This window comes from Physeter macrocephalus, chromosome 20 (assembly GCF_002837175.3).
Source record: "Physeter macrocephalus isolate SW-GA chromosome 20, ASM283717v5, whole genome shotgun sequence".
Classification (NCBI taxonomy): Eukaryota; Metazoa; Chordata; class Mammalia; order Artiodactyla; family Physeteridae; genus Physeter; species Physeter macrocephalus.
Window position 1 is genome coordinate 70,778,018 of NC_041233.1, and position 22,623 is coordinate 70,800,640.

The 22,623-nt window shown below is 36.3% G+C and overlaps 1 protein-coding gene and 1 long non-coding RNA gene across 3 annotated transcripts in view; one reads left to right on the forward strand and one right to left on the reverse strand.

Moving 5' to 3' along the window:
- Window positions 1–1,828: 1,828 nt before the first annotated feature.
- Window positions 1,829–3,269, reverse strand: LOC114484553 (uncharacterized). The gene is made up of 3 exons (XR_003677622.1): window positions 3,112–3,269; window positions 2,819–2,944; window positions 1,829–2,105 (listed from the first exon to the last, which is right to left on the reverse strand). It is a non-coding gene; the product is annotated as an uncharacterized lncRNA (long non-coding RNA).
- Window positions 2,115–22,623, forward strand: part of PNLIP (pancreatic lipase) — a 39,354-nt gene continuing 18,845 nt past the window's right edge. For both annotated transcript variants that reach the window (XR_003677621.1, XM_007126146.3), the window contains exons 1-2: window positions 2,115–2,403; window positions 22,080–22,125. Coding sequence is in view for 1 of the 2 variants with exons in the window: in XM_007126146.3 (XP_007126208.1) it covers window positions 22,080–22,125 (46 nt within the window). In the remaining variant the exon portion in view is untranslated. The remainder of the gene's footprint in view (window positions 2,404–22,079; window positions 22,126–22,623) is intronic.

Here is a 22,623-nt window from a genome sequence, read left to right on the forward strand (position 1 = left end):
ATCCTGACTCTGCTGTGTTCTATGAATGACCTTGGGAAGCTATTAAAACCCTTCCACAGCTCAGGTCTTTCAACTACAAAATGAGTATAGTAATAACACATAACCACAGTTTACTTTGAGGATTAAGTGATAGCGTAAAAAATCTCTCACCCTCAATAGGTATTTGCTATTAGTTACTCTTGGGATTCCTAGATATTTAGTCTCTCGTTTGTGATATGAATTGTTTCCACAGAAAGGAATATGTTGAATTTTGCATATAACGTTTATAACTGACCACTTTACAGAACTCTTTTATTGTTTTCAATGGTTTTTTCATAAATATAGTGATAGCATCTGGAAATAAGGGAATATTGCCCCCTCCTTCCCAGTTGGTGTATTACTTGTTACTGAATTGTTGCATTATTTAACACCTTCAGAACAACTTAAATTATAATAAATAACGAGCATCTGGTGTAAATGAAAATGCTTCTAGTCTTTCATCATTAAGCATTGGTTCCTGAGAAGTATTATTGTTATGTTAAGGAAGTAGCTTTCTATCCTTATTTTCTAAAGTGTTTTTTAAATGAGGTGTTGTTAATTAACAGGTATAAAGTTTCAGTCATGCAAGATGAATAAGTTCAAAAGATCTGTTGTATAACATTTTGCCTATAGATAACCATCTGTATTATGCACTTAAAAATATGTTAAGAGGGTAGATCTCATATAAAGTGTTCTTACCATAATAAAATAAAAATTAAATTAAAAGAATAGATGTTGAGTAAAAGGGTAGACAGATCAATGGAACAAAAGACAAAGACCCAAACAAATATGGAATTGATACATTATGAAACTGGCATCTGCAGGCCAGTGGGAAGATTGGATTTTTCAACAAATAGTGCTTGGACAATTGGTTATACACATGAAGTTGGACCCCCCTACAGCATACTATACATTCTAAAAAATCTATTCCAGGTGGATTAAGACTTAAATATAAAAGAAAGAACTATAAAACAATTAGAAGACAGTATCAGATATCTAACTTCTGAGTTAAAAAGGATAACTGACAAAGAAAATAACATATATTTAATTACACTAAAATTAAGAACTTCTGTTTATGAAAAGAAATCATAAAGTAAAAATCCCACAATCCCACAATCAGAAGGATATAGTGCAACATTTGTAACGAACAAGATATTTTTATCCAGAATATGTAAGGAATGCTTACAAATACAACAGAAAAAAATAACCAAATAAAAAATGGTCAGGAGGCACTTACAGAGGAAAAAACCCAAATAGCCAAAGAAAAGACACTTAATAACATTGATAATCAAGGAAGCACTGACTGAAACCACGAGGTGGTTTTACTGCCAACAGATTGGCAAAACTATGAAAGTCTGATAATATCCAGTTATCGTGAGAATGTGGAGCAACCAGAACAGTGCTGATGGAAATGTAAATTGGAACAATCTCTTTGGAAATAATTTTGACACTATTCAATAAAGACTAAGAACAAAAAACCCTACAACCTTTCAAGTCCAGCCCCAGATCTGAAAGCACACAATCGCAAGGTCGTGTATAAGAATGTTCACAGAGACAATTTTTGTAACACTAAAACCAAACACAATCCACATATCAATAAACAGAAAAATGGATAAATTAATGGTGGTGTAATCATACAGTATAATACTATACAGTGGCAAAAACTGAACAAAAGCTACACGTAACATGGATGAACTTCAAAGACACACTGTTGAATGAAAACACCAAATTGCAGAAGAATGCATACGTAATGATTGCATTTATAGAAAGTTAAAGATATGTAAAACTAAACAGTATATTTGTAGGCATATAAACACATATTGTGTTTCAAACACACACAGTATTTTTTTAAAAAGCAGGGGAGTGATAAAAAGTTTAGATTCATGGCAACCTCTGATCGAGGAGGAAAGGATGGAATGGAGGAGGGTCATGCAGGGGATTTGTCCTATTCCTTCAGTTGGGTGCTGGATACAAGGGTGTTTCCTCCTATACGCACTCACCAAATACTTATTCAGAGCTCTCAGTGTGTCAGGGGAAATGACAGTGAACAGAACAGACATTCTCTTCTTTGGAGCTAACTTCTGGTGCTTAGAGATAGACAACAAACATGATTAATAAACAGTATATGTTATTTAGTGATAGATGCTAAGAATTTTACAAATGAAGCACAGAAGGAGATGAGGAAGTGTTGACTGGGGTGAGTTGAAATTGTATACAGGGTGGCCAGGGAACGCTGGCTGCGGAGGTGACATTGGGGTGAAGCCCTGAGGACGTGCGGCTCAGCCGGAGAGCTGCAGGCAGAGGAAGAACTGAGGCCTGAAATGGGAGAAGGCAGCCCTCCAGGAATAGCAAGAAGTCAGATGGCTGGAGCCAAGTGGGGGAAGGGTGAGTAGGAGGCAAGGTGGGAGGGACCAGGTGGGAGTGGATCTCAAGGAAGATTTTGGTTTTCCTCTGAGGGAGACGTGACACTATTGGGAGGTTTTGAGCAAAGGATTAACAGTCACTTTATCATGAGTCTTTATGCCATACACATATTTTACAAGTATTCTTTTGTGACAATTCAATGTTAATTTTTAAAGCTATTTAAGAACTGAAGTAAGTCACTCTCCCTCTCCCATGCCCCTTCTCTCTGCTTTATTCCCACGGATTTATGGAATGGGAGATAGGTGAACGTGCAATTCAAACGCTGTAATTAGTAAATAAGCTTTGAACACAGTTATAAATAGCAAAGGCTGTTGTTATTAGGGATTCGATGGTATGTTTTCTAAGTAGCAAGCTGGAGAAGCTGTGCAGAACTCACCTTTGTGACAAGCCCAGTCTCTGGCTGTGACAGAAAGGTTAGCTTGATGTTCGCATGACCAAATGCCGTGAAGAATTAGGACTCTGATTCTTAGAAGTTTCTGTTCTCTGATGTTTTAACCCAGTTCTGAGATAATGAGAGCTCATTAAAATCCCCATGCAAGATTTTACAGGCAGCTTGTGTGACTAGGCCTATTGTACAAGATAATTCACTCTTCCTCTATCCATAACTAATCTGATTTTATCAGAACTAGTTCTTTTCTCTGTGTGTGTCATTACAAGCAGGTCACTCACCAAACTTCTTGATCATGCATTATACACAAAGGTCTCTGCCCTTTTATTCGTCTTGCTTTCTTTTTTCTGTACCCGCTGTATTATCTGGGCACGGAGTCATCTTTGTTAGGGACACACATTCAGGACGCAAAGGCACTGACTCTCGGGAAGCTGTGCTGCTGGCCTCACAGGGTGCATGTGAGCTGGCAGGCCAGACAGCTGCTGCACACATAAGTCACCAGTTCTCCTCGCCAGAAGATCTTTTCCAACTATTTTTTTCCCTGACGGAGTTTTCCAAATTGAATCTCAGCTTACTCTCTCGTAATTTTATCGGGTGGTCTATAACTCATTCTTCCTTTATGCTTTAACCATATGTCCTTCGTTTAGGTCACTTTTTCTTCTGCATTATTGTTGAGAGGTAAATTAGCCAGTCATATGTTATTCTAAGTCAAAATACACCCATTTTTCTAGAATGACGGAATTACTTGGTTGGGTTAGCAGTGAAGAATTATCTTTAATTTTCTGTGTCTGAATTTACTGTGGGTTAGACAAGCTGTTCATAGAAAAAATACGAGGGCAGGTACTTTTTAGTGTTTGTTTGGCAGCCTTCCCTAACAGGCTCTGTGGTAACAAAGTTCTTTTCAACCATAAGTATATATATATATATATATATATATATACATACATATACTCAGAATTGTGGAATAAAAATGAACCGCATTGAAATAGTGACTCATTTAAGCATTGATTACTCAGATGTAAAGATAAATTTAATGTATACACTTATGGCCTTCCCTCAATTGTTAATGATATGAATTTTCAATGGTTAACATAGGAAACATATCCTTGGAAACTTTGCTCTTTTTTTGTTCTTTTTCCATGGAATTACAGGCAAAAGGAAACATTTATCCATAAAAGGGCATTTATATTCTAGCATGATATATGGAACCTCCTGAAACTGCCTGGTGAATTGGGAAAATTTGTCCTACTTAGTCAGATATTACAAATGCTTTTTTAAATATGTAAAACTTATTTCATGCCTATCTATCTATATTTAAATTAAATTTAAATATATCATGGCTCTGAGTTTTCTGTGCCATATCAGCTTAAAAAATATCACTGTTAAATATCTTTGAGAGTTTTTTTAGGTATGATTTACATAAAGTAAAATGTACGATATGGCTTAAGTGTATGGCTTATGTATACTGTGTAACCTCTACCCCAATCAAGATGTAAAACATTTCCATCACCCTGGAGAGTTCTCTTCTGGCCCTGTCCAGTCAGCCTCCCCTGCTCAGAGGTAGCCACCTCTCTGACTTTACCACCATATGATAGTTTTTCCTGTTTGTGACCTTCATATAATAGGAATCATACAATATTATTACAAATGTTTTTAAGTTTTTAAAAATTGAATTATTAAATAGAATTACCATATGATCCAGCAATTGCACTTCTGGATATAGGCCCAAAGAAATTGAAAGCGAGCCCTTGAACAGATATTTGTACACCTGTGTTCATAGCAGCGATATTCAGAATAGTCAAAAGGTGGAAACAACCCAAGTGACCATCCATGGATGAATGAATAGGCAAAATGTGGTACATACATATAATGGAATATTACTTGGTGCTAAAAATGAAGGAAAGTCTAACACAAGTTGCAACATGGATGAAACTTGAGAACAGGGCTCTAAGTGAAATAAATCAGTTACCAAAGGACAAATGCTGTATGATTCCACTTAAATGACGTACCCAGAGTAGTCAAACTCATAGACACAGAAAGTAGAATGGCAGTTGCCAGGGACCATTGGGAGGGGAGAGTATGGAGTTGTTCTTTCATGGGCACGGAGTTTCAGTTTAGCAAAGTGAAAAGAGTTCAGGAGATGGATGGTGCTGATGACAGCACAGCAATGTGAATGTATTTAATGCCTGAACTATACACTTCAGAATGGTTAAGATGGTAAATTTTATGTGATGTGTGTTTTACCACAATTTTTAAATTAAATTATTTCAGTTATTTTTCCATTCTTTGAAAGCTAGAGTCAACAATTTTTTGGACTTGTTTGTAGATGCTGCTGTTGGGTGCAATGGCAGATAAACACAAATACTGTGTTAAAGGAGATGTCTTATGAAAGCTTTTGTAAAATGCTAAAACCCTATGCTTTCGAATTACTAAATGGGTAAACATTTGGATATGCTAAATATTTGTTCTTCAAAATCTGTATTTATAAAATACCTTTAGAATCTTGAAAGAAATCCGCACATTGTTTCGTTTATAAGTGCACTTGAATCCAGGATACCCCCAGCTCCAGCCAGAGAGGGAAAAATTCACACATGAAAAGGAAAGACTTCTAACCAAGATGGGACCGTTGTGCTCTCAGTTTAAAGCCTAAACCAAGAAAAATCGAAAACCAGTATTACTTCTCCCTCTGAATTAATGGTCCTGGCTACCAGTAATGAGTAGGAAAAAAAGAGTCTGAAAGTATGCTGACCTGAGAAATGCCAGGGGTAAGACATTTCCTTGCTTAGAAAAGAGCATTATTGCTGCCGATGTTGAAGTCAATTGTTGACACATTTGTTTCGATGTTTGGATGTGAGCTTCTGGGAGGGAGGATAGAGGGAAAAGAAATACCTACTACAATGTGTGTGTGTGTGTGTGTGTGTGTGTGTGTGTGTGTGTGTGTGTGTGTGTGTTTTAAGAACACTTAACATGAGATCTACCCTTTTAACAAATTTTTAAGTGCACAATACCGTATTGTTGACTCTAGGTACAATGTTATACAGCAGATGTCTAGAGCTTATTCATTTTGCTTAACTGAAATTCTATGCCTTTTGATTAGTAACTCTCCATTTCCCTTTTCCAGCAACTGGCAACCACCATTCTACTCTCTGTTTCTATGAGTTTAACTATTTTCAATACCTCATATAAGTGGAATCATGCAGTATTTGTCCTTCTGCAACTTTATTTCATTTAGCTCAGTCCTCAAGGTTCATCCACGTTGTCACGTATTACAGAATTTCCTTCTTTTTAGAGGCTAAATAACATTCCATTATGTGAATATGCTACATCTTCTTTATCCATCCTTCTGGCAGTGCACACAACTCAATATCATGAAAACTAATAACTCACTTTAAAAATGGGCTAAGGATTTGAATAGCCCTTTCTCCAAAGAAGACCTAAAAATGGCCGACAAGTGCATGAAAAAATGCTCAGTGTCACTAATCATCAGGGAAATACAAATCAAAATCACAATAGGATATCACCTCACACCTATCAGATTGGCTATTATCAAAAGAACAAAAGACAACAAGTGTTACTGAGGATATGGAGAATTTGGAACACTTGTACAATGTTAGTGGGAAGGCAAAATGGTAAAGCTGCTATGGAAAACTATATGGAGGTACCTCAAAAAATTCAAAATAGAACTACGATGCAATCCAGAGATTCCATTTCTGGGTAATTATCTGAAAGAATTGAAATCAAGAACTCAAAAAGATATTAGCATTCTCATGTTCATTGCAACAATTCACAATAGCCAAGACGTGGAACCAAACTTAATTTTAACTCATCAAGTACCATTTGGCAGAGAGAGGTCCTCAAATAACATTCTGGATAAACTTGAAGCTCATTCTGGAATGCTTTCCACATAATTTTCCACGAGGAGCCATTCAAGAATCCTCCTCTGGGGAAGATACTAACATCTGCTCCTCTAATGATAACAAAAGCAAACTTCAAGATTACTTATTATTTTCTTATTTAATGCCTATGTATTTTATCTAATCAAAATAAAGTTAAACTTACAATGCTTTTTTATTTATGATGCTGTAATTCTACTTTTCCATCAGAAATTATGGTTTATTCTTGCCAAAGATATGTGTTCCCAAATACTCATAGCATACTGTAATAGCTGAAAACCAGAGACAACTCATTGTCTGCCAATAATAAAGAGGCTAAATAAATTGTGGTATGTTCATGCAATGAAATAACACATAATGTTAAGAAAGAAGGAACTACTGATACATTCAACAACATGAATTATTCTCACAGACATAATATTGAGTGAAAACTGTCAGACACAAAAGAATACATACCATATGATTCCACTTATACAAAGCTCAAAAACAGACAAAACTAATAAGCAAAAGTGATATAGGTCATGACAGGACCCTTGGGAGTAATTTCTGACTCGAAGGGGTCCTAAGGAAGTCTTCCGGGTGCTGGAATATTCCATATCTTGATATGAGTGATGGTTACATGGGTGTATACAAGCATAAAAATTAATCAAGTGGTTCACTTAATGTATGTGTACTTTGTTCTACATAAGCTCTTAATTTTTAAAATGTTAAATTTTAAAGTGTAGATAGCTTCAAATAGTGAAATTGTATGTTTGGAGATCTTTAGAATCAGTAAGCCCAAGTCATTTATGTAATTTAATTTTAATTAATATATTACACTGGTATTATTTTTCTTCTTCCATGTAATAAATATATCCTTTTATTAGTCACTTTTTTCTATGAAATGAGGATTTTAGTAGCATTTCCTCATAGGGCTATTTTTTAATCCACTTTGTTATAAATTTTGTTATTTAAAATAAACTGCACTCATTTAAAATGTATGATTTGATGAGTTCTGGCAATTACATAAGCCGGTAAACAACCACCATAATCAAGATATACCCCCCAAAAGCTCCTTCTTGCCCCTTTACAGTCCATTCTTCCCTCTAACCTGGCTCTAAGCAACCACTAATTTTTTCATGTGTGCAAAAATGATTCACTTATATTTTCTAGAATTTTAAATAAATGGAATCAGGCAGTACATATTCTTTTGTTTCTGGCTTCTTTCACTCAGCGTGATGATTTTGAGATTCACCCATGTTCTTGCATGTATCAGTAGGCCACTCCTTTATATTGATGAGTATTATTCCACTGTATGGATATGCCACATTTTGTTAACCCATTGATCTGTTGATGGACATTGGGTTTTCCCTGGTTTGGCTATTGGGAAGAAAGATGCTATGAACTTTCATATGTAAGTCTTCATGTGGACACGTTTTCATTTTTCTTGGGTAAATACCTAGGAATAGAATGACTGGGTCATTTGGTAAGTGTATGTTTAACTTTAAGAAACCCAGAAATATTTTTTCCTAAGTGGTTATATCTTATTACATACCTACTAGCATTGTATTTTCCAGTTTCTCCATACTCTTGTCAATGCTTAGTATTGTCAGTCTTTTAAATTTTAACCAATCTAATAGGTATAGTGGTATCTTATTGTGCTCTTAATTTTCATCTCTCTGGTTATGCTAATATGTTCAATGGTATAAAGGAAACTGTGTCATAAGGAATGAACACAGAGAAAAACCTCAAAAGAGAAATAAAAACTATAAAAAAGAATCAATTGGAAATTCCAATGTGAAAACATAAAATATATGAAATTAAAAATTCCACAGATGGGCTTCATAGAAGATTGATAATGATAGAAGAACTTGAATATAGATCAGAAGAAATTATACAGTCTTAAGAACAGAGAAAAAGATTGAAAAAATAATAAAGAATAGAGCCTCAAGGGCCTGTGGAACAATATCAAAAAGTCTAACGTACTTATTATAATTTGAGTCCTAGAAGAAAAGAGACAGGTGGTATAGGACAAATATTAGAAAAAAATTTTCCAAATTTGTTGAAAGATGTAAATTTACAGATTCAGCAAGCTTAGCAAACTCCAGGAAGGATAAATGCAAAGAAAACCACACCTGGGCACAATATAATCAAAATGCTGAAAACTGAAGATAAACTCTTGATAGCAGCCAGGGAAAAACAACATATTACACATGATTTAAATAGCTGCTCACTTCTCATCAGAAATCTAAAGGCCAGAAGAAAATAGAATGTCTTTAAAGTGCTAAAGGAAAAAAGCCATCAAGCCATATATCTATATCCAGCAAAATATCCTTCAAGAACGAAGTGAGAAGAAAACAAAAACACTAACTCAAAAAGATACATGCATCCCTATGTTTATAGCAGCATTATTTACAATAACCAAGATATGGAAGCAACCTAAGTGTCCATCGATGGGTGAGTGAATAAAGAAGATGTGATATATACATACATATATATATATGCACAAGGAGGCATGCACATACACAAACACACACAAAATGGAACAAATGGAACAACCATAAAAAAGAATGAAATCTTGCCATTTGCTATAACATAGATGGACCTTGAGGGCATTATGCTAAGTGAAATACATCAGACAGAGAAAGACAAATACTGTATGATCTCACTTACATGCGGAATCTAAAAACAAAACAAAGCAACAGCAAAAAACCCCAAGCTCGTAGATACAGAGACCAGATTGGTGGTTGCCAGAGGTGAGGGCGGGGATGGGGACAGGTGATATGGGTTAAGGAGGTCAAAAGGTACAAACTTCCAGTTATAAAATAAATAGTTCATGGGATGTAATGTACAGCCTGGTGATTATAGTTGTAGTCATATAGTGCATATTTGAAAGTTGCTTAGAGAGTAGATCTTAAAAGTTTTCATCACAAGAAAAAAGAATTGTAACTATCTATGGGAATGGATGTTAACAGGACTTACTGTGGTGATCATTTTGCAATATACACAAATATTGAATCATTACGTTGTACATCTGAAACCAATAAGATGTTATATGTCAATTATACCTTAATTTTTAAAAAAGATTTTGAAAACAGCTCAAAGAACCCATGCACTTGAAGGGGGCCCTGAAATTTAAGCTCCATTGGTAAATCTGGCTTGGGATGATTCCTGCTAGTATTCTGACTGCAGAAAAGTTTGTTTCTCCTTTTTCAAAGATATAATACCAATCCTTAAAATATAAGCCTTCTGTCTCGTCTGTCTTGACTAGGGCTTAATAACCATACTTCTGTTCCTCATTCTATTCCTATTTCTGTTCCTAATTGCTATTTCTCAATTTGGGTTAACTTGAGAGGTAACAGAAATGGAAGTTTCCTGGGAAAGTCCTTTACAATGTGAAAGTCCTCTGCTCTCAACAACCATTCTTTTGTAGCCTGAATCTTACTGTACGCCATAATTTTAGGCAAGAATAGTATCTTTACATTGAATTTTTTTTTTAACCTCGAGGACCCTTCCATCTGCATCCAGAGTACTTTCCTCAGTAGTCTGAAGTCTCTTCTCTTAGGAGGTCTTTATTCCTCTTCCTGTTATCCCTAATCCACACATTAGCTACTTTTCTGAGTTATCGCAATTTCATCCCTTCATATTCCTGCTTATAAATAACTGGCATAATAGAAAGATTGTGGAATTTCAAGTCAGAGGATCTGGATTTAAGTCCTGACTTACTCTACCTCCTGGTTATGTTGTCTTGAGTAAGTCGCTTAGTACTCTGTCCTCAATAGCTTGTCATAAAATGGGGATAAAGTTATTGTGAGAGAAAATCAGATGGGAAAGCAGTTGCAAAGTAAAACAATGTATTTTAAAGACAAGAATGAAGTGAAATGAAGCCATTTTCAGATCAAAGAAAACAAAGCGAATGCATGTCCACCGAACTACAAGCTATTCCAAAGACAGAAACGTGGAATGAAACACATTGGAAATGGTAAATATGTGGGCAAATAAAAAACATCATCTTTCCACTCATAATTTTTTTTAATCTGTTACTTGATTTTAACATCGTCCTGTGGGATGTGTCATGTAATATACATGTAATAGATATGACAACTATAGCATAAAGGACAGTGAAGGGTGGAAAATGGACCTACGCACTTGCAAAGTTGTTAACGTTTATGTGAAGTGGTACAATATTAACTCTAAGTAGACTGTGAAAAATTAAAGATATATGTTTCCCTAGAGCAGCTACTAAAAACCAATAGGGAAATTAAAATAAGACAGTAGAAATTAAAGTCGACGAATTTGTATAATCAGAAATAACCACAGCAACACCTGAGGGGAAGCCTGGGACATAATTTAAGGCCATAGGTGTGTAGCAGGAGGAGCACAATTCCACCTCTAGTGATGAAACCGCAGTGTTACCTCATGCTCAGCCCCAAAGTCGGGGGGTTCAGGGACGTTTCCCAGTACTTGAGGATCAGAAGGATTTATTCCAGATAGATAGATAGATAGGGATGTTGATGGAGGTGGAGAATACTGTTACATTAGAGAATAGTGGGGAAAGCATGGAACTGACAGGGGCTCGGAGTCTGGTCCAGACTGTGCAGTAACTGGTGCTCTGGCCCTGGGCAAATTATTTCCCCTCTATGAGCCTTGGTGTCTCCAATTTTGGTGAAATTGAATATGTTAAAAATTATTTCTAAGATTTCTTCCTTTACTAAAAATAGTATTTGGAATGAGGTTAGGGTATTTCTAAATTAATTATTTTTAAGTTTTTATTTTTATTTTTTTAAGGTTTCCATCCAGCACTAACAGTAGGATTTTATTTTTTATTTTGTTTATGACATTCTCCTCTAATCATAGACTTGCCACATTATATAGCTCTGGTTGAATATCTGTATGTTTTCATTTGAAATAACTTTCCACTGATATACATTAATGGCAGAGATTAAAAAGTCTTTTGATTCTTTTTTAATCTTTTAATCATGAAAAATCCCCAAAAAACCTTTTTTCACTTCCCTTCAATATATATATTTAGTTGAGGGGCCCTCTAGTGGAAGAATCTTGCATATAGCACTACAATAGTTAGCCTGCTTACAGATTTAATAGCCCACGATACTACGTTTTATACATTAAAAAATAAAATATCTATGCCTATATTACAGTAAAATTCTCAAAATTCAGTTTCTCACTCAGAGTAAACTTCTGGTGAATTCAATATTAAAATATATGAGACTACATATATAGGATTGTAATGTTTAAATTCTTTCTGTCCCATTGTTTGTCGCCATTAGATTAACCCTGTGCATGAGAATGTATAAGATAGAAGTGATATTATGTTATTCCCCAAAATGTGTTCAAAGAGAAGACACTTGTTTCCTGAATCATCTACTACTTTTCTAGAGAGTTCCTGCACTTTTCAGGTGAAAGAAATAAATACGACGGTGTTGACAGGAGCGAAAGTACACTAAAGACATAAACTTGGGTCCCACGGTGGTGGGAGCTGACATGCATCTTTTGTGGGTGTTGTGAGCAGGTAACTGTGGACCAGGTAACATTGCAAAGTAGTTTCCCAAGGCATTTCCCCTTTTTTTCACATGGTCAAAAGGAAAATCACAAACACTTCTAATTACAAAAATGTGCCATGTCAAAAAAACAAACAAACGAAAAAAACCTGACCTGTTACCAGGTTCCACAGGCTCCACTCTCAGGAGTTTGTTCCAAAGCAATTGTGTAAGTGTGACCATCTCTACACGTTCTCCCCTTAATTCAACAGACTACTACTGTGAATGGCGAAGGCTTTTAAACTTCATTCAGAAGCCAGCTTGACCTCATTTGCAATCAGTTCTGCTTAAAAGATATAAATATATCTAAAGCAATTTAATTAATTAATCTGGTCTCTAAACTGAATTTCGTCCGTTATTAGTCTCAGTTTTAACAAATTGATATAAATCATCCAAAATATCAAATTGGTCGTGCTATAGGGAACCTCAAGAAACAAACGAAAAGCTGAACTAACTTAGCAGAAAGAGGTATGAAAACCTTCTTAGACTTGAATTTCATGGGATTAAGTAACTACTTCATTATTCGTTTTTAAAGCAATTTCCTAAGTTAGTTTCTAATAGCAAGATCCTAAAATGACTCATCATTAAATTTAGCTTTCTTTTCACAGTACAGGGGCAAGATAATGACCCATGACAACTATTGATACCTTAAGAATTAGATGTACTTTTATTTTCTTTATAAAAATAAAGAAAAAAATCATGGCTAAGGAATATTTGGAATGCTTTCATATCTTTCCTCGAGTGGACCTAAATCCCTTTGTTCCTCTGTAGATGTTACTGTCAGATTATCTTGGCAAATCAAGGTGCCAGAGGTTCCCACTACATACACTATTTTATTATTGACTCATTTCGGCACATTCTGAAGCAGTTTACTCTCCAAAAGTGGGCACTTGTCTACTGAGGTTCACATCACTGGAGACCCCTGGGCTCCCAGCCTCCTGGGGAAGCTGAAAGAAGAACAGATGGGGCCACCAGGCAAATCACAGCCTGCCCATCCTGCAGCTCTGGGTAAGAACGCAACACATTTAAGAGGGAACTTCAAATAGTTACATGTTAGCCTGTGAGAGTGGTTTCCAAGTGTTTTCAGTCCTGGACCACATGATTAGAAATCCAGTGTCCAGGGGTAGGTGGTAAGCATGATGTTCTTTTTTATTGATGCTAATCTTGGAGTTGGCGGATCATGTGTTTCCCATATAAATTTTACCCCAGGTCAGGTGCTTTCAAGTCCTCATTCAGGGGGTTCATTTGCTATATTTGTATTGATAGATGCAGTTCCCAACATCTCCAAATGGATAAGCTCCTTGACCCCAGTCTCCAAGTGTGATCAGCTCTTATTCTTTAGTTGGCAATTTAGTAACCTCACCTTCTCCCTTTTAAAGTATGTCAGGTTTTGGAATAAGCCAAATTGGGGCCATCCAGATTCGTGTTTCTCAAACTTGAATGTGCCACAAAAGCTCCTGCAGACCCTGTTAAAATGCAGATTCCAACTCAGCAGATTCAGGTGGCTTTTGCATTCCTAACTAATTAGCGCCCAGGTGACGTTGACCCTGCTGGCCCATGGACCACACTTTGAGTAGCAGGAATCCAGATTTCTAACAAATAAAGGCAAAGAGATATCATATGTAAAAAGAATTCTCTCCTACACTCTGCAGATGGAGATTGAGTCTGGGGACTGTAAAACCATTATGTGTATAAAGAGATTTCCCTGGGAAAGTATTATGTTTGGTCAATCTTGCTAAAGAGTTGATATTAGATAGTTCTTTTTCTTTATGCAAAAGAACTTCAAATATTATTCCGAAAACTTCCAGTATTCTGTGAGGATTCTACTAGAGTAGGGAAAGATAAGAAAACTGTTGGAGAAATTATATTTGTTATAAACATTGAGCTGATCCTGATTATCCATTAATGAGTTAGACTCATCTAAAGGAATCAATCTTTCTTCTAAATTTTTTCACACGTTTATCTATGATCTAACTATTCGAAACAGCTCTTGGGAACTAAAAAATGAATCATAAGGTACAAATTTTCCTTCATGACTGTAATTTGTCTCTCAATGTGATTCTGATCCAATTGACAGTAATCTATCCCACTGGTATATCCTGATCAGGATACTAACTAGGAAAAAAAACTGTCTTTAATGTGTAATCAAGTCTGATTTCATAAGAGAATTTATGGTGTGTAAACACTTAAAAAGTGGCTATGCTAGTAGCATTCTCAACTCATAGAGCTTTGCAAGATATCTTTGCCCTTCCTGTAATGTTTAATTGAGGAAAGTATTTGTCATGACGTGGCAATGACTAGGGAATGATATCACCCATAAAAAATAGGATGTTATTTCCAGTAATTTTTATGATTCATGTAAGTTTCTCATACATTTAAGAAATACTTTATATAACTGTTTATCCAGGAAAGGATATTTAAGAGAAAATGGAATTTAACTTTAAACTATATTTAATATAACTTCAGTTATCCAAATTACTGTCTCATCTGAAGTATTTTCTTTTCAGCTATGTGTTCACTACTCTCTAGACAAAGTTATAGTCATATAAACAAAAAAATGTAATTGGCTTAATTATCTATTATTGTGTTGATTGTGATTTTCCTTATGCACTATTAATTACTTGCCAATTATTTCTTATAATCAAGTTTAAAAAATACATATACTTATTAAACTCAGACTTCGTGAATATGTATCATTCCACAATTAAAATATCAAATTATGTGTTGAGCATGTGGTATTAATCAGAGGTAAGATCTCTTGGCCTAGAGGAGGGAAAGATATTGAGCTTCATTAGAAAAATAAAAGAGATTGTTAGTAAATTCTGCAAAGCCTTATTTTTTTTTAATTTTTTAATTTAATTTTATTTATTTTTTTATACAGCAGGTTCTTATTAGTCATCAATTTTATACACATCAGTGTATCCATGTCAATCCCAATCGCCCAATTCATCACACCACCTGCAAAGCCTTAGAGAAGCACAAATAAAATAGGAAAAGTTCATCAGAATAACAATATCAATTGTCTACTGTGTACGAGGCCCTATTCTATGTGCTTTCCCTCACTTATTCCTCACAAGAACCCAATGAGGTAAGTTCTATAGCATTCCTATTTTATGGAAGAGGAAACTGAGATACAAAGAGCTTAGGCTAAGCTAAAATCATTGGATTTCAGCAGTTTTACTATGATGTGCCTCTGTGTGATTTTCATTGGATTTATCCTGCTTGGGGACTGTTGAGTTTCTTGTATGTATAGGTTCATTTTTAAAAAACGATATTAGATATTTTCAGCCATTATTTCTTCAAATATTTTATTTAACATCTTCCCCAGGATTACAATTATGTGTGTGTTAAACAGCTTGTTATTTTCCCACCAGTCACTGAGGTTATATTCAATTTTTCAACATTTTCTTCTCTGTGTACTTAAGTGGGATAGTTTCTATTGCCATGGCTCAGTTTACTGATTTTTTCTTCTGTAGTGTACAATCTTTTATCACATCCATTCTTAATAATTTCTATTCCTAACTCATATATCCATGTTTTCCTTTGGATCTTGAATATATTTATGATAGCTATTTTTAAATTCTTATTTGCTAATTTTATTATCTCTATCAGTTCTGGATCTCTTTCTATTAACTGATAAGTCATATTTTTCCACTTCTTTGCATGCCTAGTAATTTATCATTAGATGCTGGGCATTTATAATTTTACATTACTGAGTATATCATTGTGTTCTAATAAAGAGATATACAAGTTTAATTTTTCTTTTTTAGTTGGATGGGGCACTCAGTTAATTTACTTGTAGATCAGTTTAATCTTTTTGAGGTTTGTTCTTATGTTTTTTTTAAGCTAGATTGGGATTGACCTTTATTCTTGGGCTATATTAGTGCTCCTCCTAAGGCATGGCTTTTTGAGGGGTGTCTACTGAATGCCTTGATCATTCAATGAAATCTCTTACTCTGTTAGACTGGATGTTTCCCAATTGTGTGTGAGCTCCAGGAGTTGTTCAGATTATAAATTCCCTCAAATAGTTGGTCTTTCCCTAACAGTTGTTTTTTTTAATCAGCCTCATAGATCTTACTCTTCGCAAACACAGCTTAGTATTTATCCAAAGATTCAAGCGGACACGCATGCCAATTTCTGAAAACTCTCCATCTTCATAGCTTCCTGCTCTCCAGTACTTTGCTCTGCAAATTCTAACTACTTTAGCCTCTGCTCTCTATCTCCTCAGCAAAATGAGTCTGCCTTGCTCTAATAGGAATCTCCCTCCTTGTGCTGGGGTCCAGGAAATGCCAGAGTGATTGAAGGTCTCACCTCATTTGTTTTCCTTTTTTTTCTATTTATTACGGTCTTGTACTACCCATTGTTCAGTCTTTGCAAATCATTTATATATATATTTTTTCCAAACTTTTAATTATTTATGGTAAAAGGGCAAGTCTGATACCAGTTGCTCCATCCTTACTAGAAGTAGAAATCCTTCAGCTTATAATTTTTTAGGTGGACTTTGCTACTTGCCTTACAAGGTTGGTTATGAAATGCACATGGTGAGACAGCCTCTGGCTTTGCCTGCCCCTCTGTAAGGTTCTTCAGGTCATTTCTAATTGTCTGATCCCCAAAGCATCTTAGGTATAAAAAAAAATTGGTACAAATTATTAGTTTAATATTTTTCTTTCTTTCTTTTTTCTTTTTCCTTTGCTTGCTATCTCTCTTTTGTCCCTCTTTCACCATAGCTCTCAGTATCCAAGCTGTGATCTCTGGGTCTATTGAATTTTGCATCTCTCTACCTATTTGCTGTCTCTTCCTGCTCAATGACATCTGGAAAATCTTGTTATTCCATTCTTTAAGTACCCTGTAGTTGGATCCCATTAAACTCTCTTGAGAGCTCATGTTTTGAAAGGAGTTCAAAGTGGCTGGAAAATGGACCAAATGGGTATGCAACAAGGTTAAAAACCTCAGAGAAGGTAACCATATCTGTAAAGCTTTACTTGTGATAAGAAGAGTTAATTTGATCTAGAATTGTGCTATCCGATATGATAGGTGCTAGCCACATGTGGTCCCTTGAAATGTGCCACATGTTGAAATGATAATATTTGGTGTATTTTAGATTAAATAAGTTATTAAAATATATTCCACCTATTTCTTTTTACTTTTTAAAATGTGGCTTACAGTATATTCCTATTAGGCTGTGCTGATCTAGAAAGCACAGGGCTGGGGTTTTAAAAACAATAGTGGCCAGTCTGCATTTTAAACCTGACTGTCAGGCAGTGTGTAGAGGGATAGACACTGTCCTGAGGGCAAGAAAAGCAATTAGAAGACTACTGTGATGGCCCAGGAAAGAAATGATTATCGTATTTAATATCACAAAAGTTGTATTTCCATTTGAAAAAAAACTGCCATTTGCTGCATTAGTAGTAAGGGAACAAAATACAAATAAAACAAGTTATCTAAAAAATACGTGTGGCTTTGTTTTGGAAAGCAGATACCCAGTCTTATACATACATATATATATATATATATATATATATATATATATATATATATATATATACACACACATACACATTTAACATCTCCTACGGTACCCATTCTTGACCATTTTTAGATCAATTGTAACACAGCCTTGGAGAACATGACCTTTTGTGGATTTACACAAGTCATCTGGAGCTGGAGGAAAGAATCTGTCCCCAAGACTTAGCTCTCCTGCTTACCAACAGTGTGACCCTGGAAATGTTGCTCAAACTCTCTGAGTCTCACTATCCTCATAAGAAAAATAGCTAAAGCTTCCACAGGTTCTGCAGGACATTAAATGGATACTTTATAAGCATGTAAAACTGAATAATTAATGCTATAAAATTTTAAGTATGCTTGTTCTTCTTTTTCACAAAGTAAACCATCTTCATACATAACAGACGAGGGCTGACTATAATTTCAGTCCCTGAGTCTGGGTGAACTGAAATCCCTCACGTTTGTTTTGTTTTTTTTTAATAAGCAAACTAGCTATGAAGTGGTTTTTCTTTCTTTTTTTTTAAATTAATTTATTTATTTTTGGCTGCATTGGGTCTTCACTGCTGCGTGCCGGCTTTCTCTAGCTGTGGCGAGCAGGGGCTACTCTTCGTTGCGGTGCACAGGCTTCTCACTGCGGTGGCTTCTCTTGTTGCAGAGCACGGGCTCTAGGCGCATGGGCTTCAGTAGTTGTGGCACGTGGGCTCAGTAGTTGTGGCTCACAGGCTCAGTAGTTGAGGCGCACGGGCTCAGTTGCTCCGGGGCATGTGGGATCTTCCCGGACCAGGGCTCGAACCCGTGTCCCCTGCGTTGGCAGGCGGATTCTTAACCTCTGCGCCACCAGGGAAGTCCCAGAAACACCTGACATTTGGCAGGACGGTTGCTCTGGAAGGTGTGAGGCCACAATAGCCCTCAGATTATTGCGGTCTCCTTCTGCTCAAGGAATTCTGGCATCCTCAGGTAGGCATATTCTCCCTCCTATCGAAGGCCCTGGCTGTGGGCTGAGCAGGATAAGGGAGGACACGACAGGCTCTCTGAAGGTTAAGTAAATGAGACCCTGTTTGGCTAACATGCCAGTTATCTGGCCACACAGGTGTCCCAGGGTCTTTCTTTCTCTCACCTGGAGTTTGGTATCACAAGGTTGCCAGAATCAGAGCCTAAACATATGTCAATATTTAACTCCTCTGCAAATATGGCTACTGGATTAGAAACGTCTAAGTTTATCTTTTTATTTTTAAGTGTCCAAGGTTTCAGAGTCAAAACTGAATCAATGTTATGTAGTGCTCTGCTGAATCCAGGAGACATAGAATTATTTTTCAATGAAAGCCCACTTTCAATGCCATGCAATAGCTGGAGAAGGACTGCCGTGGCTCTATCAGCTTTCACAGGGCCCACCCACCCTCTAGCCCGCAATCCTGAGATGTGAGGAGTAGCAAAATCTAGTGAAGAACAGAATTTTGGTGGTAGCTCCAATCCACCTGCCTGTGGTGCTTGAGAGTTTCCTAGGTACCCAGCACACTGAACTGCTCTAACTACAAGTAAGTTGCATCTGGGGGCCCAGGCAACGCTGGGTGAATTCTCACTAAAACTTGAAGTATCATATGGCCTCAGGTTGCTTGTGAAACAATGGTCACTATCAGGGTCTGAACTGAAAAATACCCAGTAAAATTAAAATTCTACAAAAATAAAGTGAAGAATTGGGCAATTACTTTTTATAATTTGGGAAGTGGCAGGAAAGGGGATTTTTTTAAGCCAAGAATTGGAAAATAACCTGGCAAAGTATGAATGTTTTGCATAATGTTTGCATCCAAATCTCATGGTAAAATTTGCAACCCAGGATTCAGTGTTTGGTACCTGAACTGTTCTTGGAAGTAGGAGAAGTCATTGTACAATAAAATAATCTTTGTTGGTTGAGGTAATGCTAGTTGATGTAACCCTGAAATATCAGTGGCTTAACATAATAGGAATTTATTTCTTGCTTATGTAAAGTTCAAAATGGGTGTTTGTGATTGATGGGTGTCTTTCATCTAAGCAGGGAACCCAGGCTCCTTCCATCTTGTGGTTCCACCAGCTTCAACACATGGCCTTCAAAGTCACTGTTCTTGTCTGCATCAAGCCACAGAAAGGAAGGCACACGGCAGATCATGTGTGGGTTTTTTATGAACAGGACTAGAACTGATGTGCATGTGTGCACTCACATCTCATTGGCCAGTTGATCATCATACTACAAGACAGATTGGGTAATAGAGTTTAGTTCTATTCCCTGGAGGAAGAGGCCAGCAGTCTCTCCTATACACACTATAAACAGACATAGATTGCATGTTAGTGATCTGAATGAAACAATATAGTTCATAAAATTTTACAACCCAACTAAAGGGTTCAGAGAGATTGAATTTAGGGGAAGTCATTCATCCAGAATTGACATGATAGACTGCTGATTACATACAATTCCTTTCTTAGCTTTTATAACAGTTTGGGAAATTGACTCTTCCCAAAACACTCTAAAATTTGAACTTCTTTTAGTTTATTTAAAAAAAAAATTCCCCATGAACTCTAGTCTCTGTTTCAGAACTTAGTGACTTTTGGTCCTAATTCTACAACCTATATTGAACAAAGTTCTCCTTAACTATGGATTAAATTTTGTACTGTCTAAAATGCCAACTTAGAAATTTTGTGTGAATTATTTGGTAATTCACACAGAAGGTATTTTATTTTATAGTAAACTCCAGAGTGAACATTGGTTCCTTTTTTTTTTTTGGTTTGTTTATTTTGCTTGTTTTCAGTTAAAAATCACAGTTCTTTACTGTGAGATTGTGTAGGCAGTTGTTCCTATAGAAATTATTCAAACTATATTGCTTTTTATATTCATTTCCTCATTTGTTTGTTCGTTCATTCATGGGGGATGTGTTCAGGGCCTGCTTCATGCCAACATGGCTAGATGCGGACCTAAGACAAGGCCTGGAGAATTCCAGCCTTCTCAGAGTTTATGATCCGCACCTGATTGTGATGGGTGTCAAATGAGGCTAGCTCTGAAGGGAGGTGTTTCTAGAGGAGAGAGGGAAACCAACCTAATCAGCGCTGGAGAAGAGTCCCTAAGGATAGGATTAAATGCTGAGACATGAAGGATATTCAGTGGGACTTTGCCACTGCTCCCATCCATGGGATTCCTTCCTTGCAACTTCTGTCCTGATTTTAACATTTGCCTTGCCCAACATTCCTGAATTTTCTTCATACACAAATAATTTTCTTGCTTTTTTTCTGTACCTGTAAACTTTGTCAGGGAACTGAATTCTTTGACCATTTTTGACCTACAAACGTGACAATTTCATATGATCTGACCTATAGCTGTGATGCTGTCAGGCCAAATGCTCCAGTCTCTTAAAATTATAGTAGCCTATCCCAGTCTTTTTAAAATTAATTTTAAGCAATGTGATCACCAACTGAAAACATCCCAGTTCTTTTCTATCAAATAATTCTCTTCCATATTATATTTCCCAGACCATTTTTTTCCAAGTTGAATTTTGTTTTTCTCTTATGCATCATTTCATTTGGTGATGGGGTCACTGATTTCACCTCTATATTCTTAGAAGTACCCCCAGTTCCTTTCATCAGTTCATTTATTCTTTCCTCCATGTTATTGTTGAGGAATAAACTAGTCCTATGGACTATCAAAATAAACTATCAGGAGCTTTCCTAAAAGAAATGAACTCTCTTGAAGAATTGCCTCTATTTCACTGTTTTGGAAGTTAAGGCAAGGTTGTACAAAAACTGCATGAGCTGGCAAGCTTTTAGTATTTGTGGTCAAGACTGCTGCTATCAAATCTATGAAAACAATTTAGTTTCACCCATACCCACAGACCTGCACAGAGAATTGTAAACTAAAAAATGGGCAGACTAGAACCTTCACTACAATGAAATTATGGTGATTCTAAGCATTGTGTAATCACATTGAAAGAGAACTGTTCTTCTCTACCCTTTTCTCATCTTTCCAAAAGTATTGTGGAAAATTTTACCTACTCTATCAATCTTGGTTTATTTATGATTAGAATTAAAAATACATCCTTGGAACCTCCTCTCTTTTCATGCCACTTTTCCATGGAACTGCTCAAGAAGATAAGGTTTGCCTATAAAAGGACCTCTAGGTGCTATCTTGTGGGCAGAACTTGACAGAACTGCCATGGTGAGTCTGGAACATGTTTACTAAGTCTAATTCAGTCGAATTTACCCATTTTCCCTCAGAGGTCTAACTGAACTTGAATCACGCCAATCTTTTAAAAACTTACTTAGCCAGACTTAATTATATTTTAAAATTTTATTTAGATGCTGCTAATCTGGCCACTTTCGCTGTTGCTGGGAGCAGTAGTAGGTAAGAAAAAATATTTATGTCACGCTGGAAGAGACTTGCTGCTCAGTACTTGGAAGAAGGGCTACAACACCTGAATTCAGGCTACAGTGAGGACGAGAAGTGGAGCGCGGGGGAGAGGTCCATGGCTAGGAGCGCGAGCGCCGGGGGCAGGGCTGCCGGGTAAAAGCTAAGACGCCACTGAAAGCTGAATTTCAGGTAAAACAAAGAATACGTGACACAGCTCCATAAATGGTAAAATGTGTCATTATAATAAATAAAATTTAAAGTTAAGAAAATTTAAATTTATTGTTATTGTTATAATAAAAAGTGTATTGTTTATCTGAAACTCAAACTTAACTTGTATTTTCATTTGCTAAATTTAGCAACCCTAGCTCGGAGTCAAGCGTAAGGTCTGAACCCTGGTTCCTCAGCCACAACTGTATTTCCTTGAGTAAAATTCTTAACCTCTCTGTGCTTCACTATCTTCATCTGTGAACTGGGCCCATAATGCCAGCCCTG